This window comes from Pavona decussata, unplaced genomic scaffold, assembly GCF_977016875.1.
Source record: "Pavona decussata unplaced genomic scaffold, jaPavDecu1.1 SCAFFOLD_134, whole genome shotgun sequence".
Taxonomy (NCBI): domain Eukaryota; kingdom Metazoa; phylum Cnidaria; class Anthozoa; order Scleractinia; family Agariciidae; genus Pavona; species Pavona decussata.
This window is the reverse complement of record NW_028145547.1, coordinates 3,747,079-3,762,640: the sequence shown is the minus strand read 5'-3', so window position 1 is coordinate 3,762,640 and position 15,562 is coordinate 3,747,079. Positions and strand designations below refer to the sequence as shown.

At 40.7% G+C, this 15,562-nt stretch overlaps 1 protein-coding gene across 5 annotated transcripts; it reads left to right on the top strand.

The window, feature by feature from the left end:
- The first annotated feature begins 684 nt into the window (after positions 1 to 684).
- On the top strand, positions 685 to 13,830 carry LOC146467809 (uncharacterized). 5 transcript variants are annotated; one of them, XM_085125550.1, is made up of 3 exons: positions 2,217 to 2,685; positions 9,192 to 9,256; positions 11,766 to 13,830. In XM_085125550.1, the coding sequence occupies exon 3, from the start codon at positions 12,046 to 12,048 to the stop codon at positions 13,231 to 13,233; it is 1,188 nt and encodes a 395-aa protein (XP_084981676.1). In that variant the 5' UTR covers positions 2,217 to 2,685; positions 9,192 to 9,256; positions 11,766 to 12,045; the 3' UTR covers positions 13,234 to 13,830. The 5 variants fall into 5 exon arrangements, with proteins under 5 accessions (XP_084981675.1, XP_084981676.1, XP_084981678.1 ...); XM_085125549.1 differs by lacking the exons at positions 2,217 to 2,685; positions 9,192 to 9,256 and adding an exon at positions 685 to 920; XM_085125552.1 differs by lacking the exon at positions 9,192 to 9,256.
- The last annotated feature ends 1,732 nt before the right edge of the window (positions 13,831 to 15,562 follow it).

The window sequence follows — 15,562 nt, the reverse complement described above, 5'->3', positions numbered from 1 at the left end:
GGAAACTAGGTTAAAAGTCAGAAAAGTGTGCAATGGAAAACAGAAGGATCTCAGAGCAGTGTGTAGCCTAACCCAAATACATGCATAATTCTCTCGCCATGATTCACTTGTTCAAACAAGTTGCCCATGCACAGAAAATGTTGAAGGAGACTAAATGTTTGTCTTTGTGGATATATATGTTGATATTTCAGGGATTAAGTCTTTACCTTCGTGAAATATGTGTAAGTGTTTTATGGGAAAATTCCTCCTCCACTGTCCAATAAATGGGCGAATCATAACGCGTCAATGCAAGCGAATCATCTATGCACGCGCAGTGAAATCGGTAGCCTCCCTCTTTTGGTTCGTCACGCAATCTTTCCTCCCCAACGTTGGGGAGGAAGGATTGTTTTTGCCTGACAATCCAAAAGAGCGTCTACGAGGGAGGGTATGAAATCGGCTGTCGATGAAACAGAAAGTGTACAGTCGCCTTTTCCGGTTTTTTTAATACGCCGCGTGAAACAAAATCTTTTCTGGCAGACTATAAAAAACTGAAAACAGGCTACCCTCTTCTGTTTCGGGCTGCTGAGTCAGTTTTCTCAGCCGCGTGAAACTCAGACTGAAAACTGATGATGTGTCGTTCGGACCTGTTTGTCTTCTGATATAGGCTATCCTCTCTCTATACCGAACAAGAAAAGTCATTGTTCATCGGTGCTCGATAAATTAAAGGAGAATTTTTAAAAGGTTTATTATCTTTGTTGCGGCGGACGTAGCCATGAAGCGAATATTGTGAGGAAGAATGGGGCCGAGTTTGCTTCGGAAATCTTCGGAATTCTATGCGCGCGCTGGGAATATTACGAGAAATCCGTTTACCACTTTATCTCTTTGGCAGCTTTGGCCGCCAAAATAGACCAGAATAGACGTGGACAACAACAACAACAAAGGTGCGTCATCAAACTTTCATTCAAGTTTTATTCATATAGATGTCTCCCTATTTAACTTCCAACAAATACGTGGGATGAAAAATAAGCGCGGGCCGGGTCTACGGCCTGACTGATTTGTTTTACTTTGTTATTCAATGGTATTTCCGCGGTATCGGTTCTTCAACCGGAGGAGATTTGGGAATTTTGCTAGAGGTTGAGAATGTGACGAATTTGTAATAGCAACTGAGTTTTTATGAAATACAGCAAGCTGCAAATTGCCATCCATCGATGCTTCCGAAAACGAGCTGTCGATACGACGGAGACGAAATGATGCTCCAATGAAGTGTCCGTACGGTCTCTCTCTTCTTCCCTGTACCAGGCGCAAGAAGAAGAGAGAACCATGGAAACCAGGATTGATACCCAAACATCCTAAAGAACACAAAGAAATTTAGTCGCGCAATTGCCGTCACGCAACTCTTCGACCCAAATGAAAATACGGCTAACGGGTAGGAAAGGAAACCAGAAGTGTCCTTTATAGTCTGATGGCGCTAGTGTCGCGTAATTTGACCGATAACTTTTATTTAGGCACAATGGTCACGTTAATCATTGGTCATCATTGCGTAATAGTGAAGTTGTAAGGTACTTAAAGGCAAAATTACGCATGATTTTTTGAGTCGACAGTTTCTTACCTGAACTCCATCTGCTGCTATTTTTTTTTTTTTTGTATGACTTTGTATCTTGTGTGGTGTTTTCGGGTTGATCTTGAAGTGATTCGGCTCACAGGCGACCCAAGCTCAAGCTGTGAGCGATGGTCATCTTGCATAATAGCTGCCACGGCGAAAATATGAGAGTTTGTATGGGAATATTTACATTCGGGTTTAGGAGGTACAAACAATAAGCAAGGGGACCGCAGACGAAAATGCTGCAAGTATACGCAGGATCTGTAAAAGATCTAATCAGCCAAAAATATAAATGACTCAAATTTCTGCAAGGCAGATCGGACTGCGCAGAAAACTTAATACGACAGCAAACCGAGAATCAACAGAATGCGGCAACCGTGGACAGCTGTTTCGAGCTGTGGTTGGCTCTCGTCAGCACGGTGTAGCATGGTGTTCTACTTTTTGCTGTCCTACACTGTGCTGACGAGAGCCAACCTGCTCGAAACAGCTGTCCATGGTTGCCGCATTCTTGCTTCTAAGGTGTATTGCCTATTGCCTGTTTGCTTCTTTTGCTGATTTGAGACCATTTTTCCCGGGGGGAGGGACTCCCATATGGAACAGACGGGGATGCTCGTCGGAAATTTTGAATTTAACCCCTAAAGGAGACCAATCTGGGCTTGGCTTAAGCAAATTTTGACCCCTTACGGAGACCACTTAAAAACACAAAAATCTTAACAGAAATCTTTGATTTATAATCACAGAGGTAATGCGGAAAACAAAACAAGTTAAAAAGAAAATTTGACTTCTGTTTCTCTTCGCGTAATTTTGTTTGTTCGCGGAACCCTTAACGAGACCTTGGCGGCTTAAAATATTGGCACTTTGCCCGGAACACCCTAAGCGAGACCAAAATCCAAAATTTACACCCCTAAGCGAGACGACGAGCATCCCCGTCTGTTTCATATGGGAGTTTCCCCCCCCCCGGACCATTTTTGTTTCCTAGGGAAAGACGGTCCCAACGGCCAGCCCTTAAAATCTCCAAGCCACGATTAAAAAGATCGCTTTAAATCAACACAAAAACACAAGACATAAAATAGACCATGCAATGAACAGTAGAGAAAGGAGTTCAGGTGAGAAATTTCTGTTCAAAAACTCATTAGTTGCCTTCAGGTAGGATTCTTTTCCTCCATACAAAGCCTTATAATTTCGCTATTACCCCATGGTAGAAGGGTTATGTGCACCAGCGCATAGGTCAACATAAAAAAGGTCGTGGAGCTTTAGCTGCTTCATCCCGGTCGGAGACCCAGGTGCAGTTAGTCGGTTGGAACGGATTTTCATGAGCAAAAGTTTACTATAAGAAAGCGAGAGACCCTGGGTAATTACTCTTACCGAACCAGTTTCACGCACTGGCAGACGCATTTGAATTCCGGGAGGGGGGATTTAAATTTATCATACGCAATAACTAAATGTTACTGAGGCAAGGGGGCCGGTTAGATTATAGGGCAGGAATGGGCTAGAGGAGTCAGGGCGATGCTTAGCTTCCCGGCTTGGCTCATCACGTCACCCACTCCTCCCATGAGACAAAGAAAGTATTCGTAGGAGGCTAGGTTATGGTTGGGTTAGGGTGAAAACGAGGGTTACAGTTCATTGGTGATTGCTATCATAAACAAACAAACTAACAAAACAAACCTGTGTTATAAAGATTGTAATACTGCGCAGCGTAGTTAATAAATGTGAATTCAAAATATTATAAAATTGACGCTGTAAGATATTTTAAACCGACGTTTCGGCAATGCTGTCCTCTTCAGGGTACAATACGGTATAGTTTTGTACCCTGAAGAAGGCAGCATTGCCGAAACGTCGGTTTAAAATATCTTACAGTGTCAATTTTATAATATTTTGAATTAACAAAACAGGCCGCCGGGAGCCTCTTGCACCTGTTCCTCACCCTTACCCACTCCTCTGGGTTTTGGAGATCGAGGAGGAAATCTCATTTCGACTCATTCTGCAAAAATACTGATATTTTTTTTTATTGTAATACTGTGGTCATTATTGTAGCAAGTTATCTGTGGGATTTTTCGTAATTACAAAGCTTTACAATCTGAAATCTGGTTGGTTACGTAGAGACTCTGTTTGCCCTGAGTTTCCCGGGCCGCGGGGGAGGGGGGAGAAGGGGAGTTGCTACCTCCCTTCTCTCTTCTCTCTAGTAAAGAAGCAAACTCTAACCGTAATAGCGCTGATTGTCTATCGAACAACAAAGAGCTCCATTGAAAAAACGCAAATAGTTCATCTTTTACAAGTCTTTGGGAAAAAAAAAACTTTGGCAGATCGTGATCGTTTCCACCTGGCATCTGACTTATTCTAGGACAAGAAGAAAAGCTTAATGCCATTTGCCCTTGGTTTTTATCCGTTGATAGCTTCAACCGCCATTAACTGTCTGAACGATGGCATGCCGTCGAATTACTACTTAATAAAGCTAACCAAAAAATACTCATTTTTTAAATTTTTTAAGCAGATTTCTTTTTCTTCCTCGTCGTTACCACTGATTCTCGTATGTATCTGCAATCCTTCACGGCCTCCATGTTTGTCTTAGAAGCGTTCCCTTCTCCATGCGGGTTAACAACAGTTGATACCATGTTCCAATGCCTCCGATCGGTCTGCCAGCTTTTCATTACTTCTTCCATCGAGATATGCGGCAAGCGATCACTCAGTTCATCCAACTCTTTTTCTGCCTGATCGATAATAAGCTGAGAAGAAGCTTGCAGGTCGTTTCTATTCTTAGCTCTTATAGGAAGACGCGCCTCTGTCTTTGCGGCTGCAAGATAAATTTTGCGTTCCTCTCGAGGAGACAATGGGCAAGGGCCCGCACCAGTTTCTGATGTGGGCTGCTGTCGAGAAGTACTTGATCGACGCAAGCGTGGAGATTGAGCTGAGGGGCTGCACAAGCTCATGTCTCTCCCTTCTTCCTCCAATATAAGTTTGCGTATATCAGTTTCTGACTTGCTCAAAGAAGGTCTACCGCTGATACCAAGAGACGAACCAGTTTTCACCTCCCCGAATTTACGCGTGCGTGGAGGGGTGCACATACTCAGCCCTCTTTTCTCTCCCGCATCTTCTTCCTGCGACACAAGCTTACGAAGATCTGTTTCGGACTTGCTCAGAGAGGGGTTCACCCCAATGCCTAATTGAGTTGGCTTCACTCCAGGTGGTGGTTTCGGGGCGCTTAATTTACGCCTCTGTGGTGGGGAATCGAGGTTTGAACTTGCTTTTATGATCGCGCCACTTTCCGATTTCAGATCACTCTGGGACCTACCCAGAGGGCGACGATTCTCTTTGATATCCAAAGATGTTAAATTTGCGCCTTGCATCATCGGTGTAGAAATTCGCCTCCTTGGGGAAGGGCTTCTCTTTGGAATTACCCCAGCATCCTTTAGTATAGATATACTGTTATCGGAGATTTTGCGCGACTTAAAAAAGGCCTCTCCAGAAGACTTTGGAGGGGATCCAACAGTAGCAGTTAAGCTGCCGTTATTAGTTCGGCGATCAACGTCGTGCATTAGGAAACCTTCGCCTGAGGACAAAGTTTCGTCGGAAGTGTGACCATTCCTTTCAGTTCTTTCAGGTCCGTATGTTGACGCTCGTTTTTTAAGTTGGTTTGACTGCGCAGAACTTGTCGTCGAGTCGACTTTGAGTGACAAATCGATTCGTTCAGTTTTCTTTCTGTTCATAATCAGTTCGTATGACGGTTTTTTGTCGCCTGTTAGCGACCGACTGTTTTGTATGCTAATTCCTGGAGCACTCGCTTTTCGATTTTTTAGTACTGAATTGCTCTGATGCACATAACTGTCATTTTCATTAGGAAATGAACAAACGGTATATCTTCGCCTCGCAGAGGAAGGACTTGTTGCAACGTCTGAACGCTGCGGTAAATCGCATGAGCCATTCAAGGGTTGTCTTCCCGCAGTTTTTGGTGCACCGGCTTTAAGCTGATCAACTGCACCGGCCGCCGCGCTTTCTTTATTTATTGCGTCGTTGTTCTCCACCTTTGTTGATATAATCTTTCTGTTTGTAACTTTTGACGAAATTGTGTTTCGGTTAGAGCCTTTTCGTGAGGACTTGCTTTTCTTACTTGCATGGCGACCACTCTTTACAACTGCATTTTCATCTCCAGATGAGAGAGCGTTTGTATTAAACGCATCGTCATCGCTGCTACTATGATCAGAGAAACCACATTCTTCTTCACTGTTTTGCTTGGGCGCTAGCGTATCATTTGCTGCCACCTTGCTCGGGGTCGTAAAAGTTCCCTCCGCTTCTTTCCAATTAGGATCTTCCAACTTTTTTTTCATGTTTTTATTGTATGTATCGTCATCGAAGCATGTGACTTCAATCGACGGAGTTGGAATCGGTAAGTCCGTAGTCTTCTTTATTCCGTTGTTTACCTTCGCCTCCACAACATCCATTTGTTCCAAAACTCTGCTAAACTGTGGTGAATTAATCATGATAGTTGCGGAAGCCGCCATTTCGTTTACACCGTTATTAACCGCTCTATACTTGACTCCGAATGAACCGAACTTCCCTTATATGTGTCTTACGTATGTGCGTAATACTGCTGAGGTCCATCAATCGTCCCACGCTTGACGCATGCAGGTTATTTTAAGTATACTCTCAATCAGAAAGCGTTGTATGGTGGTTCGTTAAGGCATTCTTTTGACAAAGTGAGGACAAAGGCTATTGAGCCTACATTACGTGCCCCAGTGCGCTATTCAATATAACCATAACTTTAACGAGTGGAGTAAACAACGAAAACTGATTGAGTAGCATACTGCGTTTATTAACAAGTGTTTGGTAAGACTGATAAAGAGGCCGGCTACGTTCTACTACTTTTACATTAACGCAATAACTGCTGAACTACATGTTCTCTGCATGAAGAAACTATGCTCTTTTAAAACGGTGTGGCATAACTTTCAAAGATTATTCAGTTCAGTGAACCAACACAAATTGGATCTATTTTTAAGGAAACGATCAATGCCTTGGAGACCAACACAATTGTCTAAATATCAGCGAGAGTGAATCCTTTGTTTTCTAGTTTTATATGTTTAAAATTTGCATTGAGCTTCGAAACAGAATGGTAAAGCTGTGAAAAAGCAACACCAGTGTTGAAGAATACAAAAAAAGGAAAATATGGAACCACATTGAAAAGACCAATGAAACAAAATGGCGGAAACTGCGTCCTAGTCAATAGCAACATCGACAACTGTTTTGAAACAGTTAGTTTATGGTAAATAAATATCCGCTTATCGTAAATGGGGGCTTATTGTTTTTATTCTTAATTGCCTGTGCATGTGTATAAGCAATTAGAGCCGGAAAATGACAATGAAACATGGGTCTCAATTAAAAATATTAGTTCCTCACTTTTGAACTAGGTCCGCAAAGTTCAAGGCTAACGTGCCTTACAAATATTATTAATAAAATGCAATTATTGGAAATTTCAGTGTCCGCTCGCTCGTTAATATCACCAGATATTAATCTTTACCTCTTACTTATTTTTGAAAGAGATCAGGACGCTTGATCACTCTCTTTTCCATCAGTCGTGACAAAGTTTAGTCAATGGTGCGAACTAGCGAGCAAAATGTAAATTCGCAATATGACAAATTAATAATAGTAGCACGGAGCCAAAAAAAATTGATCTGGTACTAATGATTGTAAAAAGTTACATTCATCAGTGTTACATGCCTGTAAGTTGTTCGTTTTTCTTGTCAGTATCTGTGAACTTCTCAACGTCTTCTCATGAGAAACATTTGCGCGCGTGCTTTTCAGAGGTTTTGCCGCGCCGGTGATCGATGGCTGAAAACTGGCATAACTAGCTGGACCAAGCTCTGACTGTTTTTTTTTCCGGACGTGACCAGTTTTGTACGTACGTACTTCATTTTTGATCTAACTGCCTCGTAATCTATTTTTGTCATGCACCAGTCAGTGCTATTTTTGAACGCAATTCTACGCAGCAAGCCAGCTCAGCAAAATTGTTTCAGGAACTAATGTGTCGCATAAGACCAAGAATCCGTCACAGCGATTTCTACGTTCATCCGACAATTTTTCATACAAATTGTTCTACCTATCATATAATAGGGCTTCGACATTTCAACTACTACTAAACTAGCTGATCAAAAGATTGCCGACTTCATACATGCTCGGTAAGTTGAGGACGTGTAGTGTATGACGTATAGTGACGTCACGGTTTCGCACCGCGCAACAAAGGCAAAAACGATAGACCATAATTTATCTCCTTGGAAGCTAAAATTACAGAAAATGGTGAAAGGAAGATTGTAAATCTTACCCTTGGTCACTGAATAAGAAAGACAGTCGGCACGAGCGTTGGACGAAGAAAAATACCATATCATTCTTTAGTAAATCTTTTATACCTTAAAAATGCATTACAAATCTATCACAAATACGTTAAAAATCAGTAATATCTTACAGTACAACTAATCCTCGATCTAATGTTTGTTTATAAATTGGGGAAAAAAATCCATTGGTCCTTTCAACTGTACTATGAGAAGGACCATTTTTGGAATGTAGTCTTGTAGTCATGTGTCAAGCTAATTTTCACTCCGCTTTGTCCTATAAGTCTCGTAGAATAATTAATGTTATAAGAGCTCGTTCAGTGGATAGGAGGTGATAGATAGCCAAGGGGTGCATTTCTCAACCTTCCGAAAAGATTATTTTTTGACTATACAAATGTCAAATATATTTTTAAGTCACTTTCACATGCAAAAAATTCATTACCAAAACTTCAATTTTTGATAATTTTGAAAGTATACACATTTTAAGTTTTTCAAGATTAAGAAACACATTGAGTTAGTTTGAACGAAAAACAACCGGCAATCCGTACAAAAGGGATAAGAAAATTACTTTTCAGGCCCGAAGGTTTCTTCCGGATTTTTGAGAAACGCCACAAGACTTATGTTGGATATAGGATGATATGCTAGGTGTGAGAGTAGATAGCCAGCGAGGCGTTGAATATCTAAGAATATCTTATCTTAGCCAATGAGGCAGCTTATCTAACACTGAAGTGTGAGTGGAATAATTATAATATTAAGACAACCAAGAACTATTGCTGTATCTTGCTGATTTCATGTTACAAAGAGGACAAGAAGATGATTTAATGACCGCTATTTGTCGGGCATGGTATATCAATGATTGCTGATATGCCATGGCCGCTAAGCCACTCAAGACTCTGGAAATATATAATCCAATGACCCGGTTTTTAAAAAATTGTAAGATATATTATCAACAACGTTTGCGAATTACATTTTTAACTGGCTTTTTAAAGCTTTTACTTGGTTTTAGCTTTTATTCCTAGGACGGATGGCAACTAGTTTAACTATTTTGTGTCACTTTTTTAAAAAATAATTTATCTTATTTATCTTACTGATTTATTTATTTGGACAATATCTGGTCTCAAGGACAAGAAAATTGACTTGATATCATGTTTGGCCGCTTGAGGAGGGAACATTACTCTGGCAGTGCAAAGAATTTCTTAAGTGAAGTAATTCAGTTTGAAGTTGTTTAAAATAAATAATGAAATATATCCATAATAGGAGTATAACAAAAACTGAAAACCTTGCTATTTTCACAGGCTTGTAACATTACAATTAGCACGGAGGTCACAGCATTCTCTATTACTCATTAGCAACAACAAAGGTAAAAAAATATTCATTACTAAAATTTACTCTTCCAGGGCGAGTAAACATAATAATTTCCCCCAAAAGAATAGCCAAATTTTCAGTGCGAAATAGTTTATGTTTACTAAACCTAGCGGAAGGCGGAAAGAAAAAAGTATTCGACGAGTCAATAATTTGTGAGAAGCAACGGAGAAACATTGTTACGAAACATTTCTGCGTCCTAGAAACGCATCATTTGTTGTTGGATGAAACAGATTTGTTTTCGAAAATTAACGCATAAGGAAAATGTTTCTGATTTTTTCATGACCATTTTGCGTCCACGATGTTGTGAGTGCATGCGAAGGGGAAACATTTCAGGAAACAACTTATGTTTGCGCAATTATTGTTTCCATGTTTACGAGCGCCTTTTAGTGCGCCTTAGCCAGGTCACTTCTGATTGGTTGAAAAATCACTACGTATGCTCAAAAGTGAGAACAACGAGGCACAATAGATGACTTCTGAGGTCAGAAGCCTTAAAACGAGGCCAGGTGCAAACCCTTTTCACATGTCAATCAGATTCACTTCCACTTGAAAGGCCTTTCACCTGTCTTCAGTCTTAAAATTGAGGCGAAATACAATTTAAAAGTCGGGCGAGTTTCAGCAGTCAATCGAGATGTGTCTGGCGGTAGCGATTAAGTGATTAATTTATCTTGATGTTCGGTTCTGCGTACATTGAAGAAGCAGCCCTAACAGTCTTATTCAAAGGTAAAACGTGTGGGGTTCTTCAACATTAATTTTAATGTTAACTTGGTTATGTGTGAATGTTTAGATGGCCTTAAGCCGAGCGAAGGGAAAATTAGATCATACTCTCTTGATAGCTTTTACTAACTCTTTCTCACTCTGTACACTGTCATAATTTGCTTATACGGAAGAAATTATTTTTATAATCTTATTTAATTTTCTCAGGGATCTGAGTGAGAAATTGGATTCCTCTGTTTTTTTTTCGCCGTCAGATTTTCAATTTATCTTAAAACTCACCGCTGTTTAGCAACATTTAGGCACTATCGTGTTATTTTAATTAAATTATTATGTGATATGCAAGACTTTCAAATTTAATTTGAAAATGGTCATTTGTGTTTGACTGTTTGAAGGTCCGTGAAAATGAATGTGAAAAAGAAATAATGATAAGCGTTGATGCTGTATGTGTCTTAACCAATAAACACATTCGTAAGCATTTGTCGAACGTACGGTTTAAGCCGTTATTTGGTTGGTAATCTTAAACGAATACTATTGCATTGAGGAGTCAACTGGCGACTAGTACTAGTCAAAAGAAAATGCGCATAAGGCCATTAACGAACGATAGTCAACGAAAGTTGACGACATTTCCGACTTACTACCGGCTTAACCAGGAACAGCCAATCAATTAGCGAAAATGATCGTACTGGGACGCAAAAGTTTCGAAAATTCTCATGAAAGTTGGAACAAGCTGAAACTTGGTGGGGGCGACCGAGCGACTTGGTAATCAAACGTACGAGGATTAAATTTAGTTCTACCTCGCGCCATTTAATCAACACGTTGTACAGTTCCGTAATCAAGTTGCGCAAATGCGTGGAGCAATCTGTCAGTAACCATAGAGACGAAAGGTGGCGGGCAAATTGGTGTTTTGAATAAGAGAGAAAAGTAAAAAAATAATAATAATAAATCGTTATTACAAAGGAATTATAAATGTAAAAAAAGAGCTATGAAATCATGTTTCTTTCTTTTTTTAACAGAAATGATCGAGAAAGTTTACTTAGTAACAAAAGATGCGATGGCTAACGAGCGTAGGTGCTGCGCGTTCAACCCTTACGTTTAATTTAACACTGCTGTTAACAATTTTTGTTTTTTTTTTTTTTACTTTCTCACTTCCAAAGGGTTAGTTCTAATGTATTCGTTTCAAGAGTGGTTAAACTGGCCGGTTAAGCAATGTCCAATTCCTGAATGTCGACATAAACCGAGGCTGCCGGGAACGGTACCAATTAAATTTGTCCAGTGCCGGTCCTGAGAAATCGAAAAATAATTACCAAACTGTCAAAACGTAGTAAGCTGACCACAGCACCATATTGGTCTTTACGGATCAGACAATGAGTATTACGTCTTTTAAGACTGAATCTACTCACGTTCAAATTGACTTCTTGCCCAAGTATTTGTTTGCAGCCAAAGGCGAAACAAAAGATTGTGCCAGTTAAAAACAATACAGGGATTTTCGACACAACAGATGGTTTTCATACATCAGCTGTTTGAGTGTAGATAATTAATAGAAATTACTTTTCACTTGAAATCAATTGAAAGTGAAAACGTTGAGGTTTGAGCGTTGCGCTTTCATCCCTTAATTCCGTTTGCGAAGAAATAAACGATGATTCAAATGCACTTAACATCTTGTAGCTAAGGGTACAGTTCAGATGTTAATAGCTAGGTGCCCGAGGTCACAGGTGCGCCAGTCAGTGATTATTGAATTGAAAACCAGGTTAGTCTCTTGAGAGTTTTATTGTACTCTTTGGTTTCCACAGAAACAAGGTGTACGTCGTATGGAAGTAGAAGACGGCTTATTACTGTCCCAGTTGGGCAATAATTTTTGTGCCAACAGTTTTAACACATTTGAGTTCAAGTTACAAGTAAACTCTGGCTATTGACGATGTTCCGACAACGTTATAGTATGAAGTGTGCGTTGAAGTCTCCGCTTTAGACATGTAGGACAAAGCAATTTCAATCTGCAGTGGTTTGCTTGTTTTTCAAGAAAATTGAGCCAGACTACGCGCGTCACAACGAGCGATTGACTTTCGAGTCCAAATGAAGAAAATGCGAAAATATTCCGGGGCCACAGGTTTAAAGGCCGTGCCTAATGTTCCTTCGACGTTTGTACCAAGAAGCTCACCGCATTTTGTAGCGGCGCTCAGCGGAAAAGGACAAGATCAACAACAAAGAAAGACTTCTGTTTACAAGAACCATACAGCACCATTAGGTCATCCAGCGAAAAAACACAGCACCATTTTTCGCTCTCACCTTCCAATGATCCAAGTAACTATGGAAGAAGCTGAGGATAGAAGCCGGTTTGTTCAGAGAAAGGTGTCTTCATCTACTAGTCATGACTGGACGCGTGCGGAACGGGACTCGTTCGAGACAACAAGGAGCAATACGTCGGCTTCAAATGTGGAACTGAGACAGAGAAAAATTTCAGTGAAGGAAAGAGTTTTAGTAGGCGAGACTCCTCTTGGACGAGATGTGTTATTTCGTAGGAAGATTTCAAACACGACAGCTCCAAAGATTGACAAATCCGAGGAAAAGGAGCGGCTATTGTTGAAGTATACAACACTTAATAATGTGCCACTAAGTAGTAACAGCAAAAGCCGAATGAAAAACACGTACTTTAGTAGATACAATGTACAGACAAACGCAGGAAAAAGTGTCAACGTTTTCTCTTCGCTGTCGAAAGGAAGTGGACCCCGCGAATTCGACGTTAACTGGAAGGCGCGGGGTAGAACGCAAAGCTTAAATTTTGTCCCCAAGTCAACTGACTCTATGCAAGTCAAAGGAAGAACAACAAATGAAGTATTTACGCCAAGGACCTTTCAAGGAGACCCGATAAATAGTAATGTTTTTTCTAGGGGCAGGGCGCAAAGCCTTAATTTCGTATCTCACGGAAGTGAAAGTAGCGCTGGGTCTGTGAAAACGAGAGTGATAAATGACAAATCAAAACTGTTATATGAGATCGTTGAAGAAAGGGGCCATAGAGAAAGTTCTACTTGCGTATCAGAAAACAACATTCTGCAAGCCAAACCGTTTTCAAAAACTGCAACTCTGTTCCTCCAGCCGCATAGAGAGGAAGCGGATAACAGTTTTGAGTTTGATCACGAAGGCAAGCTTACACCTTCACGCGGAGACAAAACTGTGATCAAATCTTCTCGAAAGGACTCCCAAGACAGGAATGCTTTCCTGACATTTCCCTCCTTAAGAGCAAAATCTTGGACAGAGAACTAGTCAGATACAGGTAGCCGAGCTTAATACTGAGAAAATTCGGATTTTCCGCTCGGAATGAAAAGACTGAAATCGGCCGGAACAATCCGCCTGCAGAGCGGATCGTTGGAATTAATGCGTTGAATAGGTGGTTTCGTCAGTTCCAATCAGTTTAATCAAGCTTAGATGTAGCCGTTAGTCTTGACGTAGTCATTGGGAGGGCACAGCAGAAATAGACTAGTCTCTCTCCAGATTTCTGGTCTTGCTTGTATGATAACCTCAGTACTGTCTAGTCTGGCTCAGTAAAATTAACAAACCATGATTTAATAAAATTTACACCAGTTTGTTACTTTATCGCGTTGTACAAACAGATTGTTTACCTTGTGTATTTATCTGACCTTATCTGTTGCATGTTTTGCCAACACAAAACAAAACAAAAATAATTGTACAAAGTAGTTTAATCGAGGTTGGTAATTATATGGCCAAGGGGTGTGGATTTTTCTCTGTAAACAATAGTTTTGAATGGGATTACTGATGACTGTTTATGTCACAATGTACTCTTAAGAGGCCGTCTGGCGCCGTTTGTATTTTAAAAAGTTTAAGTGGTTTATCAGAATAAAAGGAGTAAGCTTACTGAACAGAATCATGCATACCGACCCTTGCAGTTTCAAATTGAATAACAGGATTTCAAAGCCAATCTCAGAAATGAAAGTTCGTGCGAAGCTGGAGTAATGGTGCATAAGCAGTCTTGGCCAGGTTCACTCTATTCAATTCATAGAGGATATTACATGGCCGCGCGGAGATACGAAATTTCTCTTCTCATGTTGAAAAATATTTCACTCGTTCGCTGCGCTCACTCGTGAAATATTTTTCAACACTCGAAGAGAAATTTCGTATCTCCGCGCGGCCATGTAATATCCTCTATGTATTATTTAAGATTGGATTGCCATTATAAGCTACAGTAAGCATGAACTTGGCACAATAAACATGTTGTACTTCCCGAAAAAAAAGGTGTCATATTTCACCCCTACCTCCCCATAACGGCCACCTCTCCACAACGGCCACTTTCTTCTGTCCCCAAGGTGGCCGTTGTGGAGAGGTTCAACTGTAGTTTTATGCCGTATGGCTTTGGGGCCATTAAAGGGATATTTAGCCTGCGAATACAGCCGCCTCTCATCGCTCCCGGCCCCCGAGGGGCGTTTCGCGCCTCGGGGGCCGGGAGCGATGAGAGGCGTCTGTATTCGCGGGCTAAGGGATATTTGGCAATTATTCACTCAATTATCCACCACTCAGTATTGACCAACACTGAGGTGAATAATTAATTGTTTTAGTACCCTGATCCAATCAACAACTCTATCTCAGACAAATTGGCGGGAAAATTCGTGCGCGAAATCTAGAAAGCAATTTCGACGCGGGGGGTGAAAATATCGTCTGGATTTTAAGTAGCCAATCACAGTGTGCGAAAAACAGAGTCCACTGGTTTGGTATCTACTAAATGTGTGTAAAACTAACGGGGTTGCTCAATTTTACGAGCTCTTTTTATCTTTCCCAATCCTTAGCTTGTTTTAAAATCAAGAAAACAAAGAAAGAAAAAAAAAAAAAAGAAACATTTTACCACCACCTTATTAAACAAAAATTCATTCATTTCCATATTCTGCCAAGGTTCAAGATGATGTAACACACACAATCGAAGTGTAAGACTGAAGCTACATAGGCCTTATCCTGGCAGATCTAGTTATCATAATTATATTATTGAAATCGGTTAAATTCTAAGACCTCTGCTAGCTTGAGTATTTTTTTTTTTGTGTGACCAACTCTATGGGACCATAAAATTGGCTAAATGGTTAAGAACACACACTCAAGTGAAATAAGATATTAGTTGCCTCTCTGTTAATTTCATCCAAAAAGTTTTTTTCAAGAACCGTCTTTTAAGCTAGTGAAGTGTTTCTGAGCAATTTTCCGCTTATGTGACTAATTCCATACGAGGCCATGCTTGAATTGTGATGATGTGATGACATTTGAGATGAGGATAAATAGAAGGCGGATTATAACAACTCCCCACAACCAACAGCATACGGAATCAAAAGCTGATGTTCTCCTGCCGGGAGGATTGCTTCATTGATCAATCTCAGATCAGCCCAGAGCCTTCATTGTCCTTGTCCAGCGGAACGGGCAACTGGACCAAAAGGATCGTAGCCTCTGGGAACGAGATTGCCATATTGTGGGCTATACGGGGGGCTCAGCCCGAGAGTACGAAGCATCATCTTCGTAACAGTGTAACCTAAGAGAGGAGACGCCTTTTCCGGATCTAGTTTCATCCGCGCGAAACAATAATTCGGCTGGAAAAGGCTAC